This window comes from Cyprinus carpio, chromosome B10, assembly GCF_018340385.1.
Source record: "Cyprinus carpio isolate SPL01 chromosome B10, ASM1834038v1, whole genome shotgun sequence".
Lineage (NCBI taxonomy): Eukaryota > Metazoa > Chordata > Actinopteri > Cypriniformes > Cyprinidae > Cyprinus > Cyprinus carpio.
The window spans coordinates 19410524-19438469 of record NC_056606.1 but is presented as its reverse complement, the minus strand read 5'-3'; the positions used below and the strand labels follow the sequence as shown (position 1 = coordinate 19438469).

At 35.5% G+C, this 27946-nt stretch overlaps 2 protein-coding genes across 2 annotated transcripts; both read left to right on the top strand.

Moving 5' to 3' along the window:
• Positions 1-575: 575 nt before the first annotated feature.
• Positions 576-18384, top strand: dgcr2 (DiGeorge syndrome critical region gene 2). The gene is made up of 11 exons (XM_042733074.1): positions 576-995; positions 9727-9759; positions 10022-10144; positions 12240-12326; positions 13370-13580; positions 13657-13733; positions 14397-14579; positions 14688-14891; positions 15957-16109; positions 16189-16425; positions 17304-18384. Exons 1-11 carry the CDS (start codon positions 920-922, stop codon positions 17540-17542), a joined length of 1623 nt encoding a protein of 540 aa, XP_042589008.1. The 5' UTR covers positions 576-919; the 3' UTR covers positions 17543-18384.
• Positions 18385-21770: 3386 nt separating this feature from the next.
• car15 (carbonic anhydrase 15) lies at positions 21771-25205 on the top strand. The gene is made up of 8 exons (XM_042733073.1): positions 21771-22097; positions 22239-22265; positions 22375-22551; positions 22675-22820; positions 22904-22996; positions 23065-23131; positions 23980-24140; positions 24585-25205. The coding sequence occupies exons 1-8, from the start codon at positions 22040-22042 to the stop codon at positions 24792-24794; spliced, it is 939 nt and encodes a 312-aa protein (XP_042589007.1). The 5' UTR covers positions 21771-22039; the 3' UTR covers positions 24795-25205.
• Positions 25206-27946: the final 2741 nt, after the last annotated feature.

Sequence of the window (27946 nt, the reverse complement as noted above, 5' to 3'; positions counted from 1 at the left end):
TGCCAGTAATATTTACAAATAATTACAAAGAAAGTAAAGGAACAAACTGAATTAAACATGAAGTTTTGAAAAACTTGAGTCGTATTTTCTCGTAAAAATGCACTCCAGTAATCTGTGTTTTATTTACAACTATAACAAAAATCTAGTGGCTAAATTGTTCATTTTATTTGTATCTTTTTGCTCATTAAACATTTCTTGTTATAATCGATGTTCAAAACAGACAGCTGCATCCTTTTTTCTTTTCTTTTTTTTTTGATGCATAGAAAGTTTTAAAAAAAAAAAGCATATTTTTGAAGTAGAAAAGAAATGGATCATTATAAATGTCACTTTTCATCAATTTCATGTTGCATAAAAGTATTCATTATTTCTTTCTTTTTTTAAATTACTCAAAAGTCCCAAACTTTTGATCAGTAGCCTATATGAATGAATATACAGGGTTTTTAGGCCCTATAGTGCTAACTATATTTCTTATACTAGTCACTGGCTGCAATAAACTAATGCACTTAAAACGCTTTTGCTTGCCAGATGAAGCATCCTTGTGAACTGATGACATGAAGGAAATGTCACGCATGTATTATTATGAGGGGTTGATGAAGCGCCTCCTCCCGTCAGGGGGCTGGAGAACATGGTTGGGATTGTTTTGATGGGACTGTGGCGGAGCCATCTTGTTTTATATGCGTCCTAAGCTCGTTTACCGAGCCAGAGGAAACAGCCATGGAATATGACACTACATCCCGACCCTAGCCAACTGAACTCAACACATCCGAGCACCAAAGCTTATTTCTGATCGACGGAATATACACAGCACGCGGAATCGGCTGTTCGTTGTTGTTTATTTCTCCACATCGGCGGCTGCTGCTTTAACTGCATTTTCTCTCGCACATTTTCTCCGGTGTAAGATACCATGAATGGAGGATAAATGTTGCCGAAGGCTGACAGCGGTGGTTTTGTGCTTCTCCTCTTCATTCTGACAATAACAGATCCGTCACGGACAGGTAAAGGTGTTGCTTTAATCAATGCATTTGCTGCATTCTGGGCTGGTAAAGGCTTGCAGCTCTGCTTGTATTCGGTCATGAGGGCTGAGCTGCAGAGGCTCTTTCGCAGGCCATCAGGGCCTTTAACTAACGTTACCGCTGTTATAAATGTATTATTGCCTTGTTATGTTTCTTAAGCTTTACGCTTTTATTTCATTCCATATGGCAAGCTGTTTTAATATTTAATCCTGAAAGCTACATAGTATTTATTTATGTTACTAGCTTTAAGCCTTTTATATTACATACCATGTGGCAAGCTGATTTAACATTTATTCCTTAAAATTACATGGTATACGTTTGTTATTCATTACTTATTTACATATTCCCTTACTTCTAATCACTGTACCAACTTTCTGTTCTGTTGTTACTTGTAACAAATTACAAATTTTGCCATCTCTTGTGAACCAATGTATTTAATTCCAACTAGTGCTCAATTTATTGCTGATAACTTTTTCAGTTTTACTAGTCCTAGGGCTGTGACGGTGGCAGATTTTTATTTGGTAACGGGACCAACTATTGCTGGTGACGCAGTGTTGAGATAAATATGTATATATAATAATTAATATTAAATTAAATATTAATTTAAATGTAAACTGAAAACATTAATCGCCTGCACAACTGCTGCTTCTGTCACTTTTTCTCTTGACAAGAAGTGCATTTATTCAGTTGCAGAATGACTGAGAATGGGAAAGGTTTCAGACGCACGCTCCTCTTCATTTCAGTGCTGTAGCCTGTATCCTTTCATATCAAAGCGCGAAATAAACTACATGCATGCAATGTTGTGGTCAGTTAAGTCATGAAGTCACCAAAAAGGCGATTAAGGCTGACTTAAAACATTTAATATATTTTATATGAGTCACATTTAAGATCATGTCTCTGAAATGGTTTTCAAAACTGTCCTGGAGCAGCCCAGCACTGTCTCACTCATCTAATACACCGATTCAACTCGTCAGCTCGTGTTTATTTTAGTGATGCTACAATGGATTCGGCAAGACACAACAGTAAACTGCCTCATCCTATTTATGAGGCACTGACACTGTGACACAGAGTTCAAATGTCCTGTGTAGACACTAGACAGACTCAACCTGTTACGACGTGGTGGTGTGACACTGTTCCGCCGCCAAGCAAGCGGCGTATTAATTCCTCGTCTGCCAGAGCTCTCTTTTGAAATAAGAATCGTTGCCACATTTCTTGTTAACATTTTTCATTTATAGCTGTCTCGTTTGTATTTGTCCAGTTTGGAGAAAGCCCCACCAAGCCTGACCAGCCAGGCATTTGCGATCATGGGATCTTGTAGAAACGCGGATGGGTGACATGAATGGAGATGGCTCCAAATCGGCGATTTGGTTTCCCAACAAGGTCCATCGCCCAAAACAAAATTAATTTGCTGAATGCATAAACTGTATTTTTCTGCGCCCAAACCTGCCAGTCTAAAGGAAACGCTGCGTATGGCATTTGAGGTCATTTGTGGATTACCATAGACATAGTCTAAATAAACCAATTTGCAACTATTACTGTTATCACTATTGTATACAAAACTTATTATTATGCTTGTTATAGAGTGTGTGACGTCACGTGCACTACTGACGGTGGCAGAAGACAACCGCGGTGGCTGTCACAGCCCTAACTAGCCCTAGTATTTTATGGATATCTATTCCAGTGGTGTGCAACTGAAGTAAAAATCCCAGTCATTTTCTCAATAGGGAAACTGATTTTTAGTGATTAATTTAAAAACCTTAGCAAACATACTGTGAGCTAAGAAGTTGTTTATTGATGGAATATGCTTTTGCTGAAGCCATCAGCCCAAACTATTTCAACTCGTTTTTAAAAGAATAAAGTTTAACAATGGAATTCCTTGTGGAAAACTACAAAAACTACATGATCCATGATTCTGCAAAGAAATCAGCACCAATCAGAGAAACAAATGGTGCTAAAAGAATCGCCCACTCCCATAAAGTACTGCTAATGATCAGTTTCCCTACTCTCTTTAACTACATATACTACATACTCTTTAACAAAAAATTTTTTTTTTAAATCCCTGTGGAAAAATAGTCAAAACATACAGATCCACAAAAACAAATAAAAATGCTGTATTATGCATGCCCGGGCACTAGCTGGTGATGTAAAGAAACACCTGCACGGATATGTAAACACGTAAAATGTATGTGCATGATATCACTTATCACAAATTTATATTTTTTGTAGCTTACATGGAGATGGTAACAATATCAGAAAGCTATAGGGTTGGAAATTGTTAGAAATTTTCCGGTTCCGCCTAACTGTTCCGGTTCCATTAAAATCATTAAACAACTATTAAAAAAAAATAGTGGTAAGGAAAAATGCACAATACTCAACTACTCAATGCTCAATACTGTTTATTACTTACTGTCAACTTAATTTAAAGGTTGGCAGTGTCAAAATTCAACATATATTACAGTATATGGATCTTCATAAGTAGGGTTGGGTATAGTTAGAAATTTTCCAGTTCCGATTCTGGTTCCATTTAAATGAACTATTATGTTTTTTTTACTATTTTACCTTCATTGAATGTAGTGTTGCTGGAAGGTAGTAAGTAATGTTGAGTAATGTTAATCCATTCATCAGCATATGGCTCCAAGTTGATGTTTTTTAACACTATCAATAACATTTTGCTTTTCAAGCAGGAATAAGCTGGTTGGCCAAATAGTCCCTTGAGGGCTAAGACACTTGTTAATTTCCCTAAATTAATTAAATATAAACTGTTATACTTATAACCATGTATACACACACTCCATAAAGCCCCTGTTTTACAAATAATAATGCAGTCAGAAGATGGTGTGATGCAATGAGTGGTTTCCACATTTTTCCACCTGTACACTAAATAATCTAACCCTCATACTTACATAACAATAGTAACCTATTTATTTAGTTTAGAGCTGAAACAACTAATCGATTTAATCGATTAAAATCGATTATTAAAATAGTTGTCAACTAATTTAGTAATCGATTCGTTGCTAAATAATTCTTATTTGCCGTAAGCGGCTCATTTCGTGCATATTTTAAATCTGCGGTGACCAAAGTGTGGCAGTAATGAGCCACCGGAGGTTTTACTCAGCCAGTACAGCAGGAGAAAGTAGCGAATAGCCAATAGCTGGCCTCGTTTTATGTCACGTGCTTCCCGCACAGCGTCTCTCTGTCTGCAGCATTCAGCGTGATGGGTGAGGCAGGCGGCAGTGAAGTAACCTCGAGTAAGAAAAAGAAAAAAAGCGGAAGATAAAACTAATCGGACGAAGTCATCCAAAGTGTGGGAGCCAAAAGAGAGCAAGCCTAACTGTTAAGCCCTGAACATTTGGACATGTTGACCTTTTTGCACTGCAATGCAAAGTTTTTCTCAAATAATGAGTGAATAGTGTTCTGCCTCATTTCCCACAGGTAGTCGAATTCCTGTCAGTTCAGGCATAAGCTGTTTTGTTAACATTTTATCGCTTTATTACATTTGTGAATTTTGCACTGTTATAAGGACCACTACATATTTAAATCCGATGAAAATCACAGTGTGCAAAGACTTTTATTTGTGCAGATTCTGCAGTACAATGTTGTTTGCAAATGTTTAGTCGTAAAAGCTGATAACATTGCTTTTTAACAATTAACATTTAAAGCTTTGTCGTTTACCAGTTCATAATTCAGTTATGCAGCCTAATTATGACTGACTAAGAGAGGTTAATGTTTAAATGTATTTGAAATGCACTTTTTTCTAAGCATTCACTGCTCTTTTTCACACAGCAGGTTTTTTGTGTGTCCAATTTTTTTTCTGGACAACCTTCTGATGGATTTTACTATTAAATTTTACTTTAAAATGTGAGTTCCATTCAGGTTTCATGCCATTGGCACTTTATTGGAAGGATTGTTTACAATTTCACAGCATAAGCTATAAAGCTGTTTCCCAGGTATAAGCTGTGTGTTTACAGGAAAAAAAATAATAAAATGCAATTTACTGCAATTTTAATTCTGTTTATTTCTTATTCTTCGTGATAATATGTTCTGAAAGATTCCTTAATAAGCTTTGTTCGGGATGTTAAACTACTTTAGGAGCCCTAAGGATTGCCATGGTGAAAACATTATTTGAAATCTCCTTGTGAAATTTGCTAGAGTATGTATGGGTCAGTGTTTTGATTGCAGAAGAGTTCGACAAAGGATAAATAACACATAATAAAACACACAACTCCAGGTATGTTTTTGATGAGGATATGACAATGCAAAATGGTTAAAATCTCTAAAAAAGTCTATGTTGAATGATAAAGACCCTTTGTTAATAATTTACTTGGGGAAAAAATGGGCAAAACTAAAATATAAGTACATAAACCGATTCATCGATTAATCGTAAAAATAATCGACCGATTAATCGATTATCAAAATAATCGTTAGTTGCAGCCCTAATTTAGTTGTCCAAGTTAAAGTCAGTATGTGTATTAATGACAATATGTGACAAATATAATGTAATTTATTAGCGGCAGGTGCTGTGCGCTGTCAGTACATGTACAGTCAGGCAAAAAGACGTGCAAAGGCGCGAGTGTGCATACAGTCGTGGAAAACGACATCATTGGAAACAATGTGCTCAGTTATTAAAGAGGCAGGGCGGCATTTCTATTATTTGGTTTGTGACATTCCTTACAAGAAACGCCGGCGCAAGGCTGCTCACAGCGCTTGGTCACGCGTTGCACCAGATACGTTTTTGGAACAGAAACTTTGAAATTCCTCACGGTTCCGGTTCTTTTCAAAAAACCGAACTGGTTCTGAATAAGAACAGGTTTTCGGTTCCCAACCCTAGAAACCTGTTTTCAAAAGTTTGCATTTTCAGGCCCACAAAATGCCATTGTCATGTAAATAAACATCCTAAACACATAAAAAACTTTTAGTTGAAAACGGTGTTGTGTAAACACCCCCCTAAATAAGCACTATGTTTAAACTGAAACAGGGCTCCAAACAAAAAAATCGACTAAGGAGCCATTGGCTCCTATAAGAAAAAAAACTTAGGAGCCAAATAATTTTTTTAGGTGCCATAGAATAAACGTGTTTTATTTATTTTACGATTATTATTATTTATTTATTTACATTTCAATCATACTGTCATGTGTTTATGTCTCATCTTTTCTTGACTTAATCAGGATTTGAATCCATTTTGTAGGAACTAAGGTTCACTTAAAGTGGGAACTAAATGTCTTTTCCGGCTTGAAATCTACAGTCACAAAGAATTGTTCATTACACAGAATCTGTACCAGTATCATGGAGCATAAGCATCACTTGGCCACTGAGTGTAGCTTGGGCTCCTCCTACATGAGACATTTCAGTAAGTTATACTGTAAGCTCTCTTATAAAATAGCCTACTTTTTGATGTTAATTCATGTTCACTATGTACTATATTAGTAAAGAGAAAGATTAAATGGGTTCACTTGCCCTTGAACTGAGGCGCTAAAGCGACCGCGCCTGCCGCATTAAGGAGCGCCAAAACTGTATTGTTTGAATTTCGTTATGAATTCTGAATAATTTTAAAGATGGTACTTTTTATTAAAAAGTTACAAAGCACAGAGTTTTTTGCGATTACTGGACGGCAATTGAGCTTCAAATGATGAAGTTCACGCATTAAAAGAACACAGACCAAGATCTTGTTTAGAAGAAGCCATATTAGTAATTATTATAAACGAGAATTGTTAACGATATTGCCAATATCCACACAGCTGACAGCTTTACCTGTTCTAGTTTGTTCAAGTTGTGCACGAAATAGACGCTGTATTTTCTGCACTTTCCCTTCTTCCGTCTCCGTCATTTCTCTCGCTGCACAGCGGAGCTGCGTTTATCAGACTGTGTGCTTCAGCACTGATGTGCGGCAGAGATGAGGACTGTCTGAAACTCTCTTTCCACTAAAACTTTAATGCGCATCGTCTCAGTTTAATACGTGAGCATAACAAAATATTTGATCGCAAAACAATTAAGAAAAAAGTTATAACATGTAAATATATACCCAGATAGCAATAACACTCGGGCTGATTCTGTCTGAAATGCGTCTCTGTCGGTTCAGTCTCGGCATCGGTGAGAAGATAAGGGACCAGAGCCGCACCGACTCTACAAAACACTTCTGGCTGACAGACGGCTTTTTCTCTATGGGCCGATCTCGGCTGAAAGCTGTTGAACACGCGGCAGGTCCACACTCGGTGTAGTTGTGTGTATTAACCTTCGGCCCGAGTTCGTTTTATCACAGACGGGGCGCTGCTAGAATGAAGCAAATCATCCGCCGGAGAAAAAACTTTTTTAGCGGTTAAATCCTGAGGAGCTTTCGGCGGGTAGTCGCCAGTGGCGACCTCAGCAAAAACGTCACTCGCAAATTAATATTTATGGTCGCAAATGCGACTGTTTTAGTCGCAGTTTGGAGCCCTGTGAAATAAGTATTAGTAACTATTAGAAGACAAGTTGGAAGTGAATAGTTGGTATGCTCACAGATTCCCATACAATATATGAGAAAATTTGCAACCCCTTGCTAGTAGCATTGTAAATGTTACTTGTCACTGTAGGGATAGTGACTAGTAGCTATGAAACAAATACTAGTATGTAATGAATGGTTGCTAGTGGAACTGATAAAAATCTAAAGTTAGTCACCACTGGATTTCTAGTAATGAAAAATACAACTACATTAAAATAGATGCTTGTAGGAATAAATGTTTAAACAACTTGCCATATATGCCAACCATTTGCAGTCAATCTAATGTTTCTGGTAGGCCACAGTTCAATACAGGAGCAGACAGATCAAGCAGAACGCTCTGGACAGGGAAACATTAGAGCAGCGGCGTTCTGTTGGTGTCTGTTCTGATATTCCCCTGTTAGACGGGAGGTTTATTAATCCTGTTGATATAAGGTGATGCATGGAAACCAAGTGGATCAAATAAATAGGGCAGTATTTAGGTTAATGGCCTGTTATGTGCTTTTCTGTGTTTAATTTCATGGGGAAGCGAAGCCCAGGTTATGTGCACTTGTTTTGAGGGCAGGATGGGTTGGTCTGTCTCCATGTTGAATCTCATCAAATAAACCCACAGCTGGTGTTTAATCTCAGTGTGTGCTCTTGTTAAAAGTGCATAATATTACACATGATCACTGTGATGTTAACATTAAAGGAGACTCTTGCATGTCTTTACTACTGACCCATAAGACTTTTAAATGCATAACAAACTTGAAGTGGTGCATGTGCCAAACACGTTCAAACTACTCAAAGTAGGAGAGTCAACGATTATTTTCCTTTATACATACATTTTAACATAAAATCTTAGTTTTTATCTATTTTAACTACCCAAATGGGTTATTGGTACTATTTTGGTGATCACTGGAACTTATGGGAACATGAAGAAGGTTTTTACCAGTCAAACCTGTTCACAATGGTCTTACTGTCTGCAGCGGTGAATGTGGTGCAGATCTGGTTCAAGTATTGCATCCATGGTAGAGAGCACACTGGTCTTCTGAAGGCATCTCAGTGTTGCTGTGTTTGTTTTAGGATAACTTTAGACTCAAGGGTTGGACAGGTGATTGATTAAAGGTCTGAATGTCTGGACCTCCCAAGAAGAGAAGCTCTTTTTAAAAATATGATTTGTTTGTCTGTAGGTTGCTTCGTTTTCTCAAGAGATTGTTTAGTGGTTTGGAGGATCAAGCTAATTGGGTGTTTGCTAACATCAGATAACAGAATTGATTTTATATATAATATTAGATGGCTTTTAAGTATGTATAAAATGATGCACACACATATATTGGGTTTTTGCGTTTTGTGACGACTGTCCATAATGATTTTCATATCGTCCAAACTATAAAACGTTGTGCGTTTTAACATTAAAAAAACAACAGCATGATTTAGAAACATTTGTACCCACAATGTAAAAAATGTAAGTTTTTACTATCCAACATAGGGAAAACTTGGACCACACACACACACACACGGGCAAAGGTAATTAAATAAATTCAAAATAAATGTAAAAATAAACTTATATCAGTAATAATGATAATGTACATGTTATATAATAAATTGTGTAATTATGTAATTATATAATTTATTACGTTATAATAAATCTAAAATTAAAAGTAATATTAGTAGTAGTAGTAGTAGTAGTAAATGTACGTTTATTTATTTAATATAATGAATAATATAAATGTGATAAATTATGTAATTATTAGTATTTATTTTATACTTAATGTAATGTTTATAAATGAAATAAATTAGATATAGTTATTAAATAGACTTTTGGTCTGGTTTAATGTAAATTTTAATCTTAAATTCTCAAGTTTTTCCTATGTGATTATTTTATATGCATGTAAAAGAAAATAAAGTAATATAGCATAGTATATTTATGATTTATTTATTATTATACTTTTTTTCCCTAAACGTTATTAAGAATTTGTGTTTTGTCTACATCATATTTATCCTAAATTAGGCTTTGCTTACTTGAAGTCAAATATAATTTTAAATTTGCAAGTCTTTTGCAAGCTCACATTTGAAAAAAAATAAATGCTTTCTAAATGCAAAATAAAGAGCTTTCTGGTCACTTGAATTGACTTTTGTTTGCAAATGCGGATCTGTCAGTACTATCTAATTGTTACTGATACCCTGCTAACTGTCTCTTCAGAGATTAGGTCATGTTATATAGCTGGAATCACTAAATTTCTCTCTCTCCCCCTGCAGGTCCTCGGCTTGCTCTGGCCAGACTGTTGACAGGTAAGCTGCAATCCTCGGAATTCTTACAAATAATCTTGAGTGTTTCCTGCTGGTTCGGTTTGACACGTTGACTATGTTTGAGTCTTATTTGGCTAAGCCTGACATTGACACGGAGGTCCCTGATGACGTGGAACAGCTCTTCATCTAAATTTGGAGACTTTACCTGTTGCATGATAAATCATGATTGTTTATAATCACACATAATGGAGTGTGCTGCAGCTTTTCTCTTTCCAGATGGCTCAGTGTATTGTCTGTGTTTCAGACCTGCGCTGCAATCCTGGACAGTTTGCCTGCCGGAGCGGAAAAATGCAGTGCATCCCTCTGTCCTGGCAGTGCGATGGATGGACGGCCTGTGATGACAAAAGTGATGAAATAGATTGCCCTAGTAAGTTCACACACACACACACACACACACACACACACACACACACACACACACACTCACATATTCATATTCACACTCACACTCACGCCATATTCTTGTGCAGTGCACTGTAAAAACACATTTATGCCCATGACCGCACAAGGAGCACTTTCACTTCTGACTTATTGGGTTTTGTCCTGTCATTTTGCCAGTGCTGGACATCCTGGATTTTGGTTATTTTTGCCTATGTGCTGTGGTTTCTGTGTCTTAACCCCCGGGTGAGAGATGGTGCTCAGAGTCTGATTCTTGGATGGGATAACAGGAATTACAGAGCGGATTTGCTGAGCATGTGATCTGTGTCTCGTAGCTCCTTGAAGCTCTGCTGATCAGAGTCACACCCCAAGCAGGACAAAATAACCCCTAATTGCTGAAGATTAGTGGTTTGTATTGTGGTGTTGCCAGATGATCAGAAAGCGTTTGTAGCCTATGTAACCCATAGACTAACACATTTTAGGGTTATTTGAGGTAGTGACGTGTTTGTTTATTGATTTCAATGTTATCAGGTGATTGGTGTTCATATCGCTTCCTCTGATTTATGATGGGCTTCACAGTCTCGTAAACTTTTCAGTGACATTTTCAGTAGCAAGAGATAAAATACAATACATTTTGGCAATGTGCCATTTCATTTTTTCTCTGCATCCTCCAATAGGGCTGTGTTGAAAATACATTGAATGTGCGATAATTAATTTATTAATTAATCATTAATTTCAACTAAAGCCATGTTACACAGTTCTAAACATTTTGAGATGTTTTAAGTGTTTCTGAAGTAAACTTCAGTTCATTAGCAAAAATGAACTTTGATTCATATCTTTAAAACAGTTCAAAGTGTAATTATGATTATATAAATATACAAAAAAAATAAAACACACAAACAATATTAAAGTATTTAACATAATTATATATTATATTAAAATATTAATTTTCATATTCAAAGTCCATCTCATTATTATATTAAATGAGAACTAAGAAGTTTTTTATTGTAGTATTTAATAAAATTTTGAATGTGCTTTTATTTTTTCATTTTATCTTTAGTTTTCATTTGAGTAATTTGACGTGCTTTTTTCATTTATATTAGTTTTAGCTTTTTGATAGTTCTTGTTATTGTTTTTTTTTAACTATTTTAGTGCGTCAACATATATCCCAACTGCGCTCACAGCGACCCGAGTTCGAATCCCGCCTCGAGGTCCTTTGCTGTTCCCACCCCCATCTCTCCACCCCAATACTTTCCTGTCATCTCTCCACTTTACTCTCAAAATAAAAGGCACAAAAAGCCCATAAATGTAACTTAAAAAAAAAAAAAAAAAAACATTTAAGCAATTTCAGAGCACATAATCATTTATCAAGATTAAATGTCATCAAAAGTCTAAAAAATATATAATTTTTAATTTCTATATTACATGGAACTACTATGCGCTGAACTCCTGTCGAAGCCCTGCCATGTTCACTGAAGCTGTAATCATTATTAGACAGAGAACTCTGCAGGGTCACATACTCACTGCCCTTTTCTGACGTCGATGTAATCGAGCCGCTGTTCTCAGGAGGTGTTGGCACATTTCTTGACGGATCTGCAGTCTTACTTTAATTCGTGTTTGGTTGTCGGATTTAGTGCTCCTTCTCTCAGGAAATGAGGAAGAGGTTTAATAAGATTCTTAGAAACTCTGTTTGATGTTAGCAGACCTGCTGCCACTCCGTTCTCTTCCGTTGAAGTGGATTAGGGTTTTAGCGTCATGATTTCCTCGAAAGCATGTTGTTTAACTTACACAGCCTACACCAGTGATACTCAACTGCTTTTGGTTCAGGGCCCAGATTTTACATCAGGCAGTGTGGATAAAGTGAGGATGAGGGTGATCAGACCATCGAGTTCAAATCATTCAGAATGGTTTTGTGAAAAGATCCGATGAGCCACCCTGTAGTATCTTATTATTAACAATGTCCTTCCAAACAAATGTGGATCATTCCGCATATGATTCATCCTTCAGCCTAGTATAGTTTGGCCTTATTAAAGAGGACATGTGTTTTGGATTCAAGCTGCTTTCTAATATTCCTTGTTTCTCAGCAATAAAGGAGGAGCGCTATCGCTACAGCAACGGTTTTGAGCCGGTGGAGGACGTCATGGGAGTTGCTCAGCCAGTGCGCTTCAACAGTAAGACCCTTCCCCATCTCTTCATATGCTGTGAAGATGTGCTCATATTGCATTATTATGCCAATGTTTCCATTAGCAATCACATAAAACATTACAAAAAAAAAACTGATTAATAGATGCTGTGCAAAATCATAAATACAAATAAGAGCTTAACCTGTGCAACAGGAGGGCATATTATTATTATTATTATGATTATTATTATTATTATTATTATTATTATTATTATTATTATTATTATTATTATTATTACACTATTGGTAGATAACTTTATTATATACACTAACACTCAAAGGTTTGGGGTCTGTAAGTTGTTGTTGTTTGTTGTTTTATTTTCAAAGAAATCAATACTTTTATTTAGCGAGGTTGTGTTAAATTGAACAAAAGTGACAGTAATGACAGTAAAGAAAATTTTAATGTTTCAAATTATTTCTATTTTGAAGAAATTCTGTTCTGTTGAACTTTTATTTGCCAAAGAATCCTGGAAAAAAATGCATCACGGTTTCCACAAAAACATTAGGCAGCAAAACAGTTTTCAAGCATATTAGAATGATTTCTGAAGGATCATGTGACACTGAAGACTGGAGTTATGATGCTGAAATTTAATCCTTTTCACAGGAATAAATTACATTTTAAAATATATTAAAATAGTTATTTTTAAAGTGTAATAATTTTTTACAATATTACTGTTTTTTTATATATATATATATATATATATATATATATATATATATATATATATATATATATATATATATATATATATATATATATATATATATATATATATATATGTATATGTATTTGTATTAAAAACCACATGAGTATGATAAACTCTACCCCAAACTTGTGAATTGTAGACTATATATATTTGTATTACATACTATATTTATATGGAATGAATATAATTGAACACAGCAGTAGGGTGGTGGAAGAAAGAAATAGTGTTAAAATGCCCATTATGGTTAAATTATTATATTTTAAAATTAAATGGGAAATAAATAATAAAAAAAAATAAATAAATATATATCTATAAATAAACACAGGGAAGTGTCCGAGCGGCTGGCACCACTATGAAAAGACAGCCAGCTGTTATAAAGTCTACCTGAGGAGCGAGAACTATTGGCAGGCGGTGGAAACCTGTCAGAAGGTCAACGGCTCGCTCGCGACGTTCAGCACCAATGAAGAGCTGCAGTTCATCCTCAAGATCGAGGTGGACTTCGACGAGAAAGTGTGCGAGCGAAAGGACCAGTGCAAGTGAGTGTGTGACTCTGTCTCCTGACGAAGAGCTGAGGTTTTACGGTTCTGAGTTCTCAATGCTGTGTCATTGCAGGTTCTGGGTGGGATATCAGTATGTGATTACCAACCAGAATCATTCGCTCGAGGGCCGCTGGGAAGTGGCGTATAAAGGTTGGTATTAAACTCAAATATTTTAAAGAATACAGTGAACAAAAATGAAAAAAATTTTTTTTTGAAGAATATCTGATTTCATTGTAATGAATGAGCACCCGAGCTGTTAAACGGCACCTTTGCCAAAATAAAATACCACAAAAGTAGTCCAAATAACTTGATTATTATATTTCAAGACTTATGAAGTCTTACCATAACTTAGTGTAAAGAACAGAGTAAAATTTAAGTTGGTACTCACAGTAAATGGTCCAGTAGGCTGTTAATTGTTACTGGATCACTGAATCAGTGAGTTGAACTTTGATTTATGAACAAAATCATTCAGACTGGCTTTGTGAAATTGATAAATTGGTAAAAAGATCAAACCTCACTATTTCTATAATGAACGCTCATGATTTCAGTGAATAATTAATTTTATTATATATATATATATATATAGATATATATATATATATATATATTATTTTTTTTTTTTTTTTTTTTCGTTATATTTTATAGTTTATTAACATTTGAAAAAAAAATTTTTATAAATATATATATATATATATATATATTATGCACTTTTAATATGCTTTCATTTTTATTTTTATTTCAGTTTCTAACAAATTTATTACATCAAAACCCAACACATTATAAAAAACTCATCCGTCTGTCTGCTCCTCACAGGGTCCATGCAGGTGTTTTTGCCTCCGGAGGGTCTGGCTAATTTGGGCGAGGGGAACCCAACCCAGGATAACGTGTTCTGCGCCCAGCTGCAGCGCTTTCAGATCAAGAACATGAACGAGCGGGGCTTGCACAGCTGGCACGCCGAAAACTGCTATAAAAAGTTCCCCTTCCTCTGCAAGAGAAGTACGTCCAGCGACATATGAACAGAAGAAACCTGTTTGATCACATTCTGGAGTTTTCCTCATGTTAGTATTAATGTACTGATATCAATCTGACCGGTTTCTTCACCAGGACAAACGTGTGTGGACATCAGAGACAACGTGGTGAACGAGGGCTATTATTTCACACCTAAAGGGGACGACCCGTGTCTGAGCTGCACGTGCCACGACGGCGAGCCGGAGATGTGTGTGGCCGCCCTGTGTGAGCGTCCGCAGGGCTGCCAGCATTTCCGCAAGGACCCTAAAGAGTGTTGCAAGTTCACCTGCTTGGATCCCGGTACTGTCACAGTCTCTTCAGAGTTGTTCTTGAATGTAATCCCTGTATCACATCTGAAGATTAGGGGACAGATATGTATTTAAATGAAGATAAATCTTTAAATGTCCACTATATGTGATTTTGCACCCATTTCACCACTAGGTGGCGCCACTCTGCCTTATCTTACTGTAAAACTAGAATATTATCATTATGTTTGAAGTGGCAGACTATCATTAATTAATAGACTAAATTAAGACTTTTTTTTTTAGCACTAGATGTATTTGTTTCTTAGATTATTTGGATGGCAGAATGTGCTGAAAGTGCAGTCTTGTGATAAAAGTGCAACATACCAATTTCTTTTTAAACAATTCATACAAATTTTATTATTATTTAGCTTTGTTTGTATTACATTTAATATTGCACGAAAGGTATTGCTAAAAGTAGTCAAATCTATTATAACCATTCTATACAATATTTAATATTTGTTTTTTATGCTATAATCAAACTATTGGAATCAGTTGTGAATCTCTTGAGCGCTTCACTCAAAAATTGCTAATTTGAGTGGCAAATTCCTGGAAATTCAACAAATAATAATAAGGTTTGGGGTAAAAGCCATTGTCTTTTTACATTTTATTGTAATTTTTAAATAAGAAAAATTTTTATTTACAAATATTAAAACAATATAAATAAATATATAAAAAAAATATTTTCCAAAGAAAATTTCTGTAATGTATTTCATTGTTTCTGTAGTTATGCTTAGTTGTAAATTTAAAAAAATAATTATTGTGTTTTTAGTATTATCTATATGCTAATCTAGTTTTTATTAATGATTTGAATTAGCTTTTATATTTAGATTTTTTTTTATTTAGTTTATTTCAAAATTTGTCATTTTTATTTACTTATTTTTAAAGCATTTCTATAATTTATTATTTCAGTCTTAGTTTTAGTGCTTCACTTTTTTTAATAGATTAAAAAAAAATCCTCCAAAAATTCACAAAATGTTGTGCTTTATGACCAAATATCTATGACGACTGCATGTTGTCAGAGTTTCTCAGGTTGTGGTCTCATCAGTGGTGTTTGTTTCAGACGGCAGCAGTCTGTTTGACTCGATGGCCAGTGGCATGAGGCTCATTGTCAGCTGCATCTCGTCCTTCCTCATCCTCTCGCTGCTGCTCTTCATGGTGCACAGACTGAGGCAGCGCCGGCGGGAACGCATCGAAACCCTCATTGGAGGAAACCGTAAGGCCCCGTGTGATCATCTGATTATATCTGCGCATGTTAAAGTGCTGTTGTTCTGAATCATCTCTGTCTTTCACAGTGCATCATTTTAATCTGGGTCGGAGGGTCCCTGGCTTTGACTATGGGCCGGATGCGTTCGGGACGGGCCTGACGCCTCTGCACCTCTCTGATGATGGTGAAGGAGGAGCGTTCCACTTCCAGGAGCCTCCGCCCCCTTATGCTGCTTACAAATACCCAGATATCCACCACCCAGATGACCCTCCTCCTTCATATGAGGCCTCCATCAACCCAGACAGCATCCTCTACATGGACCTCAGTATGTCTTCGCAAAGATTAACAACAGATGCTGTATTTTTAGGTCTTTTCACATGTGCAAGTAACTAATGATTTATCATTTTCAAATGAATGATATTTAAAGTCTTTATGGATCACACTCTGGAGCTCTGATCCCAAACCTAGTGAGCTGCTTACTTAGACAACTTTATTATTATTATTCTGTATTCTAAGATACCTAAAAATGACCAAATTGTAAGGAATTTTCTTCTGCAAATAAAGCAAAACCAGTATGCATTTTGAAATTTTAAATAAAGTGTTTTAATATTTATAAACAAACAAAGTGATTAATTAGTAAATATATTTTTTTTTAAATTTAAAAAACATTTTGAAGCCATAATGTCTGCCATGCATTTAATTTTTTATTGTTTTTGCAGTTGTGCTATACAATTTCAGTATTATTAGTATTATTTATATGCTATTATAGTATTTATTAATATTTAGAATTAGCTTGTAAGTTTTGCATTTTTATTTTAGTTTAAGTTTTATTGCTTTTGATATGTGCTTTCTGTTTTTCAAAATGTCTATTTTTTCTGATTAGCTCTATTTTTATTTCAGGTTTAGTAATTACATTTATTAATTTAGAATTTTCAGTTGTTTTTATGTAAATGATGTAACTTTATTTTAATGATCAAAAACAAATTCTCTAAATGCAAAACTTTCTTTTTCTTCAGTTTTAGTTTTGGTAATTATTTTATAATTGTACATTTACTTGCATGCTAACATATTTTTAATCAAATACTTGTAGTTAATTTTATTTCAGCTTTATTTCAATCAATGCAAATGATTTTGAATAGTTTTAGTTTAACACTGGACAGCAGTTTTGGTTAACGCTTCGTTCACTTCCTGTTCTCTCTTCAGGACGGACCGGGGTTCCGCTGGCGACTGGTCACATGAGCGGCGCTGCAGACTCTCTCCAGAGGGATTTCCCCGAGCCTGTGCTCCCCGCCCCGCCGCCGCCGCCCCTGGAGGAGCGCGAGGACTCCATCGACAGCAGCACCCTGCTAGTGTCTCCGGACACCCCCAGCGAATCAGAGAGCAGCATCACACAGAGCTCCACGGCAGGCTGCAGCGGCCCCTCGCTCAGCACCGTGGTGTAGGGTACGTGTCCAGACTGCGCATGTCAGACGATGTAGGACTCGAGGAAGATTTCCTGTTCAGAGCAAAGACTTCAGGCACGAACGAAAAGACGATTGTATGGGGTTTTTATTCAGTGTTTTTTCAGCTTGAGCGTCACATGTAAATACTTCCGTCAGCCACCGGCTGATGTCATGGAGGGCCGACAGAGCACCTCTCTCTGAGGTTTACACTGGCATGTGTCGATCACCGCACTTTGAACGAATGAACCGGTCGACGAACAGACTTTTAGGCCTTAGTGATGACTCTTGTGGTGACACACTGACTCTTTTCTGGCACAAAGAAGCAATTTTTCCTTGACTCAGTAGTGTTCTGTCCAAACTGACCCTTGGGTGGTCGTCTCTACAGGAAGGATCCGTTTGGACGTGAGCGGTACCATGTTACTATATGGATTTCTGTGATGTCTGGTTTTTACATTTTCTGTCTGTCAGCTCAGTAGCACAAACTCAAAAAACAAAGAAAAAAAAAACATTTGATTCTTTTAGATGGAGGTACGAGTTTCAGCCATTCTTAAGTGTCTTGCTGTCTCATGGTGATGCAAATCCATCGCCTCGTTTTTGGGAAAATGTCAGAAGCGTTTGAGTTTATTTTGGGAGGTGAATGGATTTTGGTGTGATCAAAATCACATTTGCTCAAGTCTAAAAGAGTGAATCTGATGAAAGCTGTGAAGAAATGACCCGTTTTACAGAAAGAAAAAAATAAGAGATTATATTTTGCATAAAAGCTTATTGGACCATTTATCTTTTGCATCATTACTTGGTCCACAATATTTCAAACACATCTCATTTATTTCATGACTCTAATGCTAAAAAAAAAAAAAAAAATTAATTGTTTGTACTAGAAAGTGACGTAAGCCAGTCGACAGCGACGTCATTTGTGCGCACCATTCAACAACGAAAACAAAGAACAACGTTAACATCAGAGCTGTGTTTTTATTGTGTCTCGTGGGTTTCACAATAATGGACATGGAGTGCCTGCACTTCAGCGTCCGTCCATCTATCGCTGTTCTCCATACCTGCGAAATAAGTTGACACAATGTTTACAGTATATTACACGGCGTTTTAAATCATGGCAGGTGAGGGCGTTTTCATACGCGTCTGGCCAATCAATGTCTGTTTACGTCACGGGTGTACCAGTTGTGCTGGTTAGACCCTGCTCTGGAGTAGGAGCTAATTTGGTTCTCAAAAAAGGCGGTCCGGTACTAAAATCGCACCAGTTCCTGCGGTGCGAAAACGCCAAAAAGTGGGTAGTTCCACAATTAGTTCTGGTACTATGAAAAGGTTCCCGTGGTGCGAAAGGCCCTTATATTTTCTGTACTAAATTTACCTTTTTTAAAAAAAATAAAAAAAAAACAGAAATCGAGGTGTTTTCCATTACTCTGTTACTAGAATGAGAATGAGCTTGTTTCTGCATTACATTAATAAATCATCATTATTATTATTTTTATTGTGGTAATGAGAATTGCAGGGAGGAATATTTATGCAAAATAGAACTTTTAAAAAAATATATATTTTGTGGTGAAATATGATCTGGTCACTTCTTCATAGATTCATTAAGAAAGTCTGTCACTAATATACATATTGAATTTAGAATGTAACTTTTACAAAAAAGCTCAAGATTTACCTGCGTAATAAATATCCTCTCTCATTTTCGCCTCTCAAACTGATCTCAAACCTTGTGCTGAAGCAAATCATGGTGTTTGAAATAGATATTTCTTCTGGTTGAGATCCTGAGTTAGGATTTACGTGTTTAGACTTGTTCATGGTCGGTCAGTCTGTGTGTGTGTGTGTGTGTGTGTGTGTGAGACTGTTTTTAATTTTCAGCACATGTAAATCACGTGCTCTCAATATTATTTTGATGTAAATCACCAATAACAACCGTTCGTTACTTGACAATAAGTAAATGTGAGCGTATATTTGCACGCATGAGCGCATAACTGTACATGTAAGTAAGAGCAAAACGCTTCTTTTTTTCTTTTTGCATCATTTACCAATTTACAGACTATTTAATTGCCATTTGGACAGAGTTTTTCCATTATGTGAATTATGTACTCAAATACAAACGTTATGAACTTGAGGGAAAGATTTAGATTTGGTCTGCATTGTTGCTCACTGAATCAAACACTGCTTTTTGTATAAGGGAATATGATTTATTTCTGACTGGAAAAGCAACAAAAAGCCCAAACTAAATGACAATCAGGCATTTTGTACAAAGATAAAGATGTTTTTGCACAAGAAAAGCACACAAGTCGGCCAGCAGATCCCCGTTTCTAAAGATCCATCACCAGCGCCAAAATAATAGAGGATAAAGACATTCTTGTCATCCAGGTCAATGTTCTTTCACTGTATAGTCTTTGTTTTGTGTTTAATTCCAGGGTTTCATCAGCACAGACAATCCTGTGAACATCAGCTTTTGTTTCTCGTGTGTGTGTGTTAAACGTGTGGACTGGTCGTGTGTAATGTAAAAGTTGGCATGAATGTTCAGCATGTTTTACTCTTTTGCGCATGCAGAGAGGACGTCTCTTCTGCTGTTGTACTCTTCATTTCTGCTATGCTTACAGACGCTCGTCTCCAAACCGAGGTTCGAAACACATCTGACTCCTCTCTCCCCGCCTCCTATTTACAAACTTTTTTTAATAAAAAAAAAAATGTAGATGATTTCTTCTAGATAGACTTTGTGGTGCAACAAGGAAAAAAGCATCATGAAATGTTTTATGTAGAATGCAACAGTTGGTGAATTTGTCATTTATTCTTGAATTATTTAGTTTTTTATGTCATGTACTGCTTTTTTTTTTCAGAGGGCTTTTGTTTTTCTCTGAAGTAGATGTACATCTAATCAAATGCCAAATAAATTGCACCATGAAGGACAGTCATGTTTGTGTTCCTTTTGTTTCGGATCACTTGTTTTAGATGACGGTGGGGTTGAGATCTCATAACGTGTGTTATTTGACTCTTTTGAGCGTGATGACTTGAATCCAGAATGACTCCTTTGAACGTTTTAATGCCTTCTCAGAGATTTCCCTGTCCATCGTGGAAATCCATCGCTCTTAAATGTCACGTGAGTCAAAGGGGGATGCCCAATGTAAGGAAGTACTCAGTTCTCTGATGTAAAATCCGTTCCTCAAGCCTCCTGGGAATTCTCGCTCCCAGAGATTAGACATTGTGACACAGTTGTGAGATTCCCAAATAAAGGATTTACTGTTTCACAATTGTGACGAGATGCATTGTCTCATAAGAACTACATGTGTATAAAGTGGTCCCAAAATGTATTTAGACATTTTAAAATATTATTGCATTTACATTTAGTCATTTAACAGATGCTTTTATCCAAAGTGACTTACAATGAGTACAATATAAGTAATAGAAACCAACAAAAGAGCATGAATATGTAAATGCTTTTCATTTACTATAAAAAAAGGTGTTTTTTTTTTTTTTGTGAAGTGCAAGTGTTAGAGGGTTAAGTTTTTTTTAAATAAACCATTGCATTAAATTATGTAAAATTATGTGACATCAAAAAAAAAAAAAAAAAAAGCGTTATCATTCAAAAGTTTTTTTTTTTTTTTTTTTTTTTAAGTTGTTTTTGAAAGAAGTCTGTTCTGCTCGCCAAGGCAGTTAAGGGTAAAAACAATAATAATACAAAAAGATTACAATTTAAAACAGCTGTTTTCTGTTTTAATAAAATTGAGTTTATTCCTGTGATGAATTTTCAGCATCATTACTTGTCTTCAGTATCACATGATCTTTCAGAAATCATTCTAATATGCTGATTTGATGCTCAGGTATTTATTATCAATGTTAGAAACAGATGTTTCCTAATTTTTGCAAACCGTGGTTTTTAAAAAAAATTCAGTATTCTTTGAAAGTATAAAAAGAACAGCATTTGTTTGAAATAGACTTTTTTGTAACCTTTTACTGTCACTTTTAATCAATTTAATGAATCCTTGCTGAATAAATGATCAATTTCTTAAAAAAAAAAATAACGGTAGTGTAAATCTGACTTGGATACTTTTTTGGAGCCTCTGTGAACTAATATTTATTATTATTATTATTATTATTAATCATAATAGTATTATTAAAATAATGTTATTATATATATTGGTAATTATTGTTGTTGTTATTATTATTGCTAAAATATTTGTTAGATTAATTCCCCACATTTGATTGATTACCTTTGTTAAACATTCCATTTGCATTATTTTATATATAACACAAAATGTCCCTGCTTTGTTCATTGCATATATTCAGTGTTCGTTCTCTGGTTCCTCGTTCAACAAAAGTTATTTGTGTGAGACTGTGAACGAGCGCAGCGGCAGCGACGTGTTCAAGTGAGCACAGTCAGAGAAAAAAACCTGACATCCTACCTCTATTCAAGAAGATCACTATTTAAACCCCCGTTTGCTTGGCATTTAGTATTTTTTGTGGTGTAAGACCACTGGGAACATTTTGATTCATTTTCAGGGCATGATGTTACTTCTGATGCTGATGTTGTCCGTGCTTTCATTGGCACACAGTGATGATGGTGAGTGACGAATGATTCATTGATACATTCCTTGGGCAAAACTTTTTCACTTTTAATTTATAGGAATGGTTCAAAGCCTTTGACTGAAATAAGTGATTTGCTGAACTTTGATAAAGATTGTTTTTAACTGTTTTCCCTCAGACTTCTGTTATGATGAGGAGCACTGTGGTGAGTTCTTGTTCTGTAGCTTGTTCTTGTTGGAATTCATTCGGAAGGACACATTTTTTCAATGCTACTATTGTCATGATGTAAAACAACATTAAATTGTTCTTGGTAGATCCATATGCATGGGGAGATAACTACCCCTCTTGCCATCCTCTTCTGGACAGCCATCACTCTCCCATCAATCTGGACCATCAGCTGATGAACAACCAGTCTTTAGACTCTCTGTACCTGGAGGGTTTTAATTTGACTCATAAAGGGCAATGGTGGCTGACAAACCAGGGTCACTCTGGTAAGTGACTACTGACCTTTAGAAAGATGTTTTGGACACTTTTATCCCAAGCGTCTTCAAGGTGTATCTGCATTTTATTGAAGTGCTCCCTGGGAACTGAAGGTAGCGTGTCTCTGTGTGTAGTTGTGCTGGAGTTGGGTAACGGTATGCAGGTGAGTGGCGGAGGGCTTCCTGGAACTTACCGCACCATCCAGCTGCATTTCCATTGGGGGAGTGTGTCTTCAAATGGTTCTGAACACACCTTGGACCACCTGAGATTTCCTATGGAGGTTTGGGGCTTCACATTGTCCATATCTCTAAGCTGTTTATGATGTTTGCACTTTTTGTAATGTTTGTCCATGTTTGTGCGCAGATGCACATAGTCAACATCAAATCCACACATCCAAACTTGACGTCCGCGCTTGAAGACCCAACTGGCCTTGCTGTTCTTGGAGTCTTCATTGATGTAAGACATTGTTTTATCTGAAGTAGTACAGCACAGGTTTGTATTTAATCGTTATTATTCTTCCACAGGTAACATATTTGCACAATGAAAACTTCCAGTCCATCTCAAATGCACTTCCTTCTGTCGCCTACAAAGGTTAGTTGAGAAAGTAAACTTTGATTAACGTAATCCATTCATTAAAAAAAAAACAAAATAAAAAATTTGTTGTGGTTTTTCCACAACGTTTCACATTTCTGACATTTTTCTCACGTTTCTGAGGAAATATATATATATATATGTAGGCCTATGTGTTAGGGCTTACATAAATTGATTAATTGTGATTAATTGCATCCAAAATAAAAGTTTGTGTTTACATAACAAATGTGTGTACTCTGTATATTTATATGTATATATAAGTACACACAGATACATGTATATATTAAAGAAATATTTACATGTAAACATATATTTTCATATTTATAAAAGATTTATATTTTACATAAATATAAATATATATTACATGTACAATATATAAATGTCTGTGTGTATTTATATACATATAAATATACACAGCACACACACACATATGTAAACAAAAACCTTTTGGATGCAATTAATCAATTTGATAGCCCTAGTTGGTATGTATTTATTTTGGTGAATTGTGAGATGTAAACTGAGTTGCAAAGTGTTAACTAGCAAATGTAAAATGTAAAAATTTCAGAATTGTGAGAAAAAAAATCAAAATTGAGAGATATGGATTGGAATTGCAATGGGAAAAAAGTCAGAATTCTGAGTTTTGTATCTTGCGATTCTGACGTTTTTGTTTCAAAGTTGGGAATTTTGCATTTCTGAGAAAAAAATGTCTGACTTGTGAGATGAAAATTCACAATGAGCTTTTTTTTTCACTTTTTTTCGTAGTTGAAAAGGGCTTCCATTAAAAAAAAAAAAAAGATTGCGCAGATGTCTAAATATAAGTAAATCTAAATCTTTTCATTTTCTTGTAGGACAAACAAAATCGATCAGACCATTTCCTTTGATGAATCTGTTACCTCAGAACAACCTAACGCAGTATTACCGTTATCACGGCAGCCTCACAACGCCGCCCTGTTCACAGGTGGTTTTGTGGACCGTGTATGAAGTACCCACCTATATCTCATGGGCTCAGGTAAGACGTCCGAAATATACTCTACACAAGTATGTGAACACAAGTGCTTCTAGATGCCCTAACATTTTTTTATTATTTATTTGCATTTATCATGCAACACAATTTCAGTGTTGCTGCAAGGGGGCGCTATAGTGATATTAGCATAAACATTCTTCTTTTATGGTTATGGCAAAGAAGCAGTTTTAATGGAATCTTGCCAAATTAAATGTTAATATTTAATTAAACAGTCGATATGTTTGTAATGAGTAACACATATGTTTAATAGCAGACATTTGAGGTATGGCGGTTTGTTACAGCCACAATAACGCTGCACGCAATGACGCACACTTGCAATTTGCATTTTCTTAGTTGCGCAGATTGTGTTGTTGTTTGCAGATCTTACACTTATGCAACTGTTGTACAAATGTATTAAAGATTTTTGTAACATTTGCTTTCTTTTGACAGTTTGAGCTGTTTGTGAAAGGGATATATTCCACGGAGGAATTAGCCGATAAACAGGTTCACCTACAGAACAACTACAGACACATCCATCCAACCTACGGTCGGCCTGTGTACGCGTCCAAAGATGCTAAGATGCTCACCAATGGAGCTTCCCCTCTTGCCATTTTAAATCTTTTTAACGTTCTTTTATATATTGGATTTTTAAGCATTTAGTGTTTTGCATATCACAGAATGGCGGTATTAAACGTCCACTACAAATACTGTCAAAAACTACCCAGAAAGCATCACTAGTCACTGGTAGTCACTAGTAGCCAGTCTAAAGACCCGTTCACAACAAAAATTATAACGTTCTCTTTATTATAAGCACCCTACAGTAATGTATCTGCCACTTTAAATGCTGTGGCTGTTTAAAGACAATGGATTTTTATTGGCTGTCAATAATTTAATGCTTTGACTAAAAAAAAAAAAAATGAAAGTGTAGCAACCATATCCTTGCTGTGTCCTTACAGCTGTGGTGTGGACAATTCTCATCGAATTTGAACGACTATTATAACCGTTTAATTATTAGTTATATATAAGGCCCGTTCACACCAAGAACAATAACAGTGTTCACACCAACTCACAATAAAGTTCTGTTATGTCGTCTGCCGCTTTAAATGCACAAAGTGGATCCTGATTGGATTCATTCTATCTATCGTTCATCAGCCGGAAAATAAATCGTTCCGGGGTGATTCCAACAATAACGTTCCTCTGTCACTATCCTTCTTGTTTTAGTGGACTTCGCTATTTTCCAAGCATTAGGACAAACTTTTTCTAGTCATCGTCTTTTTCTAGCTAAATGAAATTATTATAATCCATTGTAATTCGCCAAGAACGACTGTGTTAATTATTTGTATGTAGAAACAAATTGTAATTGCGAGTTTAATCACACATCTACAATAACCCCATTGAGTTTTTCAACCAGACTGCTATAGGAGGAGTGATTTTCTTTAGTGGGTATCCCCATTTACGTATTTCCCCTCATTCATACTGAACTTGATCACTCAAAGCCTTTTCCCAAGTCATACACAAAGGCCACTCAGTGGGAATGATACCGTACAGTAGAAAGATAAAGCTGAATAAAGCTTAATAAACCTTACAAAAGTAAGTACACCTATTGTAGCTATACCAAACTTGACGAACCAATGAAGTTGTTATTCTGTGAAAATACAAACTTACCTCAGGAGACAAACTATTTGATGTATATACAATAGCACAGCTATCAATAGTTTGACTCAAGTGCAAAGTGTTGAAATAAAATGACATTGTTATCTGTGTGTTTTGTCTATTTTGACTAGCTCAGTCACACACAAGTGTATTGTTGTAGTGCTCATACCCTTCACGTCCTGTTACTGACACTGGGGGCACTGCTCACTCACACAAAGAGCCCTTGTTTCTGTCTCTTTCTAGGTGACTAGGTTTGCTAATCTGGCCAGTGAGGTCATTCCCTGCTGCTCACTGACAGAACAGTCACTATTTCAGCCTGACGTTCTGAGGTGGACCTCATCAACGATTACTTGCCTTTAGCTTAACTGGTAACAATTTCTAAGATAATGTAATATAACAAGAATCATTAGATGTTTATTTTACATAAACTGCATTTTTACGTTTTTTCCCCATGTATACTATTTTATTCACTAGACGGACGTATTCGACCATTGCTGTCGTAAACCGTTCTGTAATGAACTGTTTTGTTTCTGAACGCTTTGAGACGTTGCGTTTATCTAATTTCTGTCCCCAGGACATTATAGCATACCTGTCAACCCTCCCGTTTTCCCCGGGATTCTCCCGTATTTTACCATTCTATCCCACTATCATGCCGTTTAAATATCTTCCCATATTTCTACTGTATTTTTAATCTTACTGTAAAAAAACATTCCACTGGGTGTATTTTATGTTTGCTACATTCGCCTCCCATAAAACTCCCGTAATTTGTATGGCCATAATATAATAATAATATAATATAATAATTTATACTTTTGTAACGCTACATTTTAACATTTAATATAATGTTTAAAATCCTTCAGAAATCATTTTTATTTTGCAATTTTGTGAAACTCCGTATCCCATCTGAGCTTTAAATACATTTATTTTGAAATAAATGTATAATATTTTGGATAAAATACACATTTTAGTCATGTCCCCCAGTTTTAACTCAGTCCTGTTAACTGGGAAAATTCCACAAGACACATTTTCAACATAATATTGCAACATCTGGATCTTCTGAAGGCAATGAAATGACCGAAAGCATGTGGTCTTATTTTCTTTTCTGTATATTTGATGATATTGTAAAGGTGGCTGGGAGCATCCTTATAAATATTCTGTCCTGTTACCTAAATTATTTCTTAGATGTTACTTATTTTAAAAATACAAATCTTTGGCGAATCACTATAATTTGCTGAGTATTCTCATTATATTAACATTGTACTCCATGTGGCTACATTATAAGTATTCTCAATCTCAATCCTGTTACTTTCAGTCCTATTACTCATATCATAAAAGTAAGTGAGTAGTGTCATCAGATTTATTAATGTAAATTTTAGGCTACATCCATATTAATCTAGATAAATTGGAAAATTCATCTTTTTCTCAACGTTTTGGCCTTTCTATCCACACTGACACAAGTGTTTTTGCCCAGACAAACATATGGCTGTTCCTGCATTGTTGTTTTATATTACCTTCCCGCAAGAAAATGTACTTGAAATTTCTGTCCTGTGGCAATTATGTATTAGACTCATATATGGAATGGCATTTTGAGTGTAAGGTGCGCTATAAGAAAATAATATCCACAGAAAAACTGAAAAGATATTTGTTAAGTTTACTATTTGTAATATCAATTTTAATTTTATGTTTTAAATTAATTTAATAATTTATATTTATTATTATTAAATATATTTATATATAAAGAAATAGTAATAAATATACTAACAATTAATTGTTAAGGAATCTGTTTTTGTTCAACTGATGACAGAATTTTCCTTTTTTTTTTTTTTTCTATGAACCATGCAAATAGAAACTAAATTACAACTACTAGCTGAATCTTACAAACGATAGCTGAAAGTCTTTACTAACAGTAAAGGGTAAACATATGTATAGAACTATAAGTAATGTAAGGCAATATGTAGGGCAGATGGTGAGACCCCAGTGTGCTTTAGACCTCCTACTGACAAAAATATGTGAAGTTATTAATCGTAATTAAAACTCACATTCGGAATCCTGCTCCTGCTAACTCTGTACACAGGAACTCATCTGGAGAAAACATTCAGATCAATAAACTTTACATTAAAGTGAGACACGATTAAAAGATTAGTTTCAAGACAAGGCAG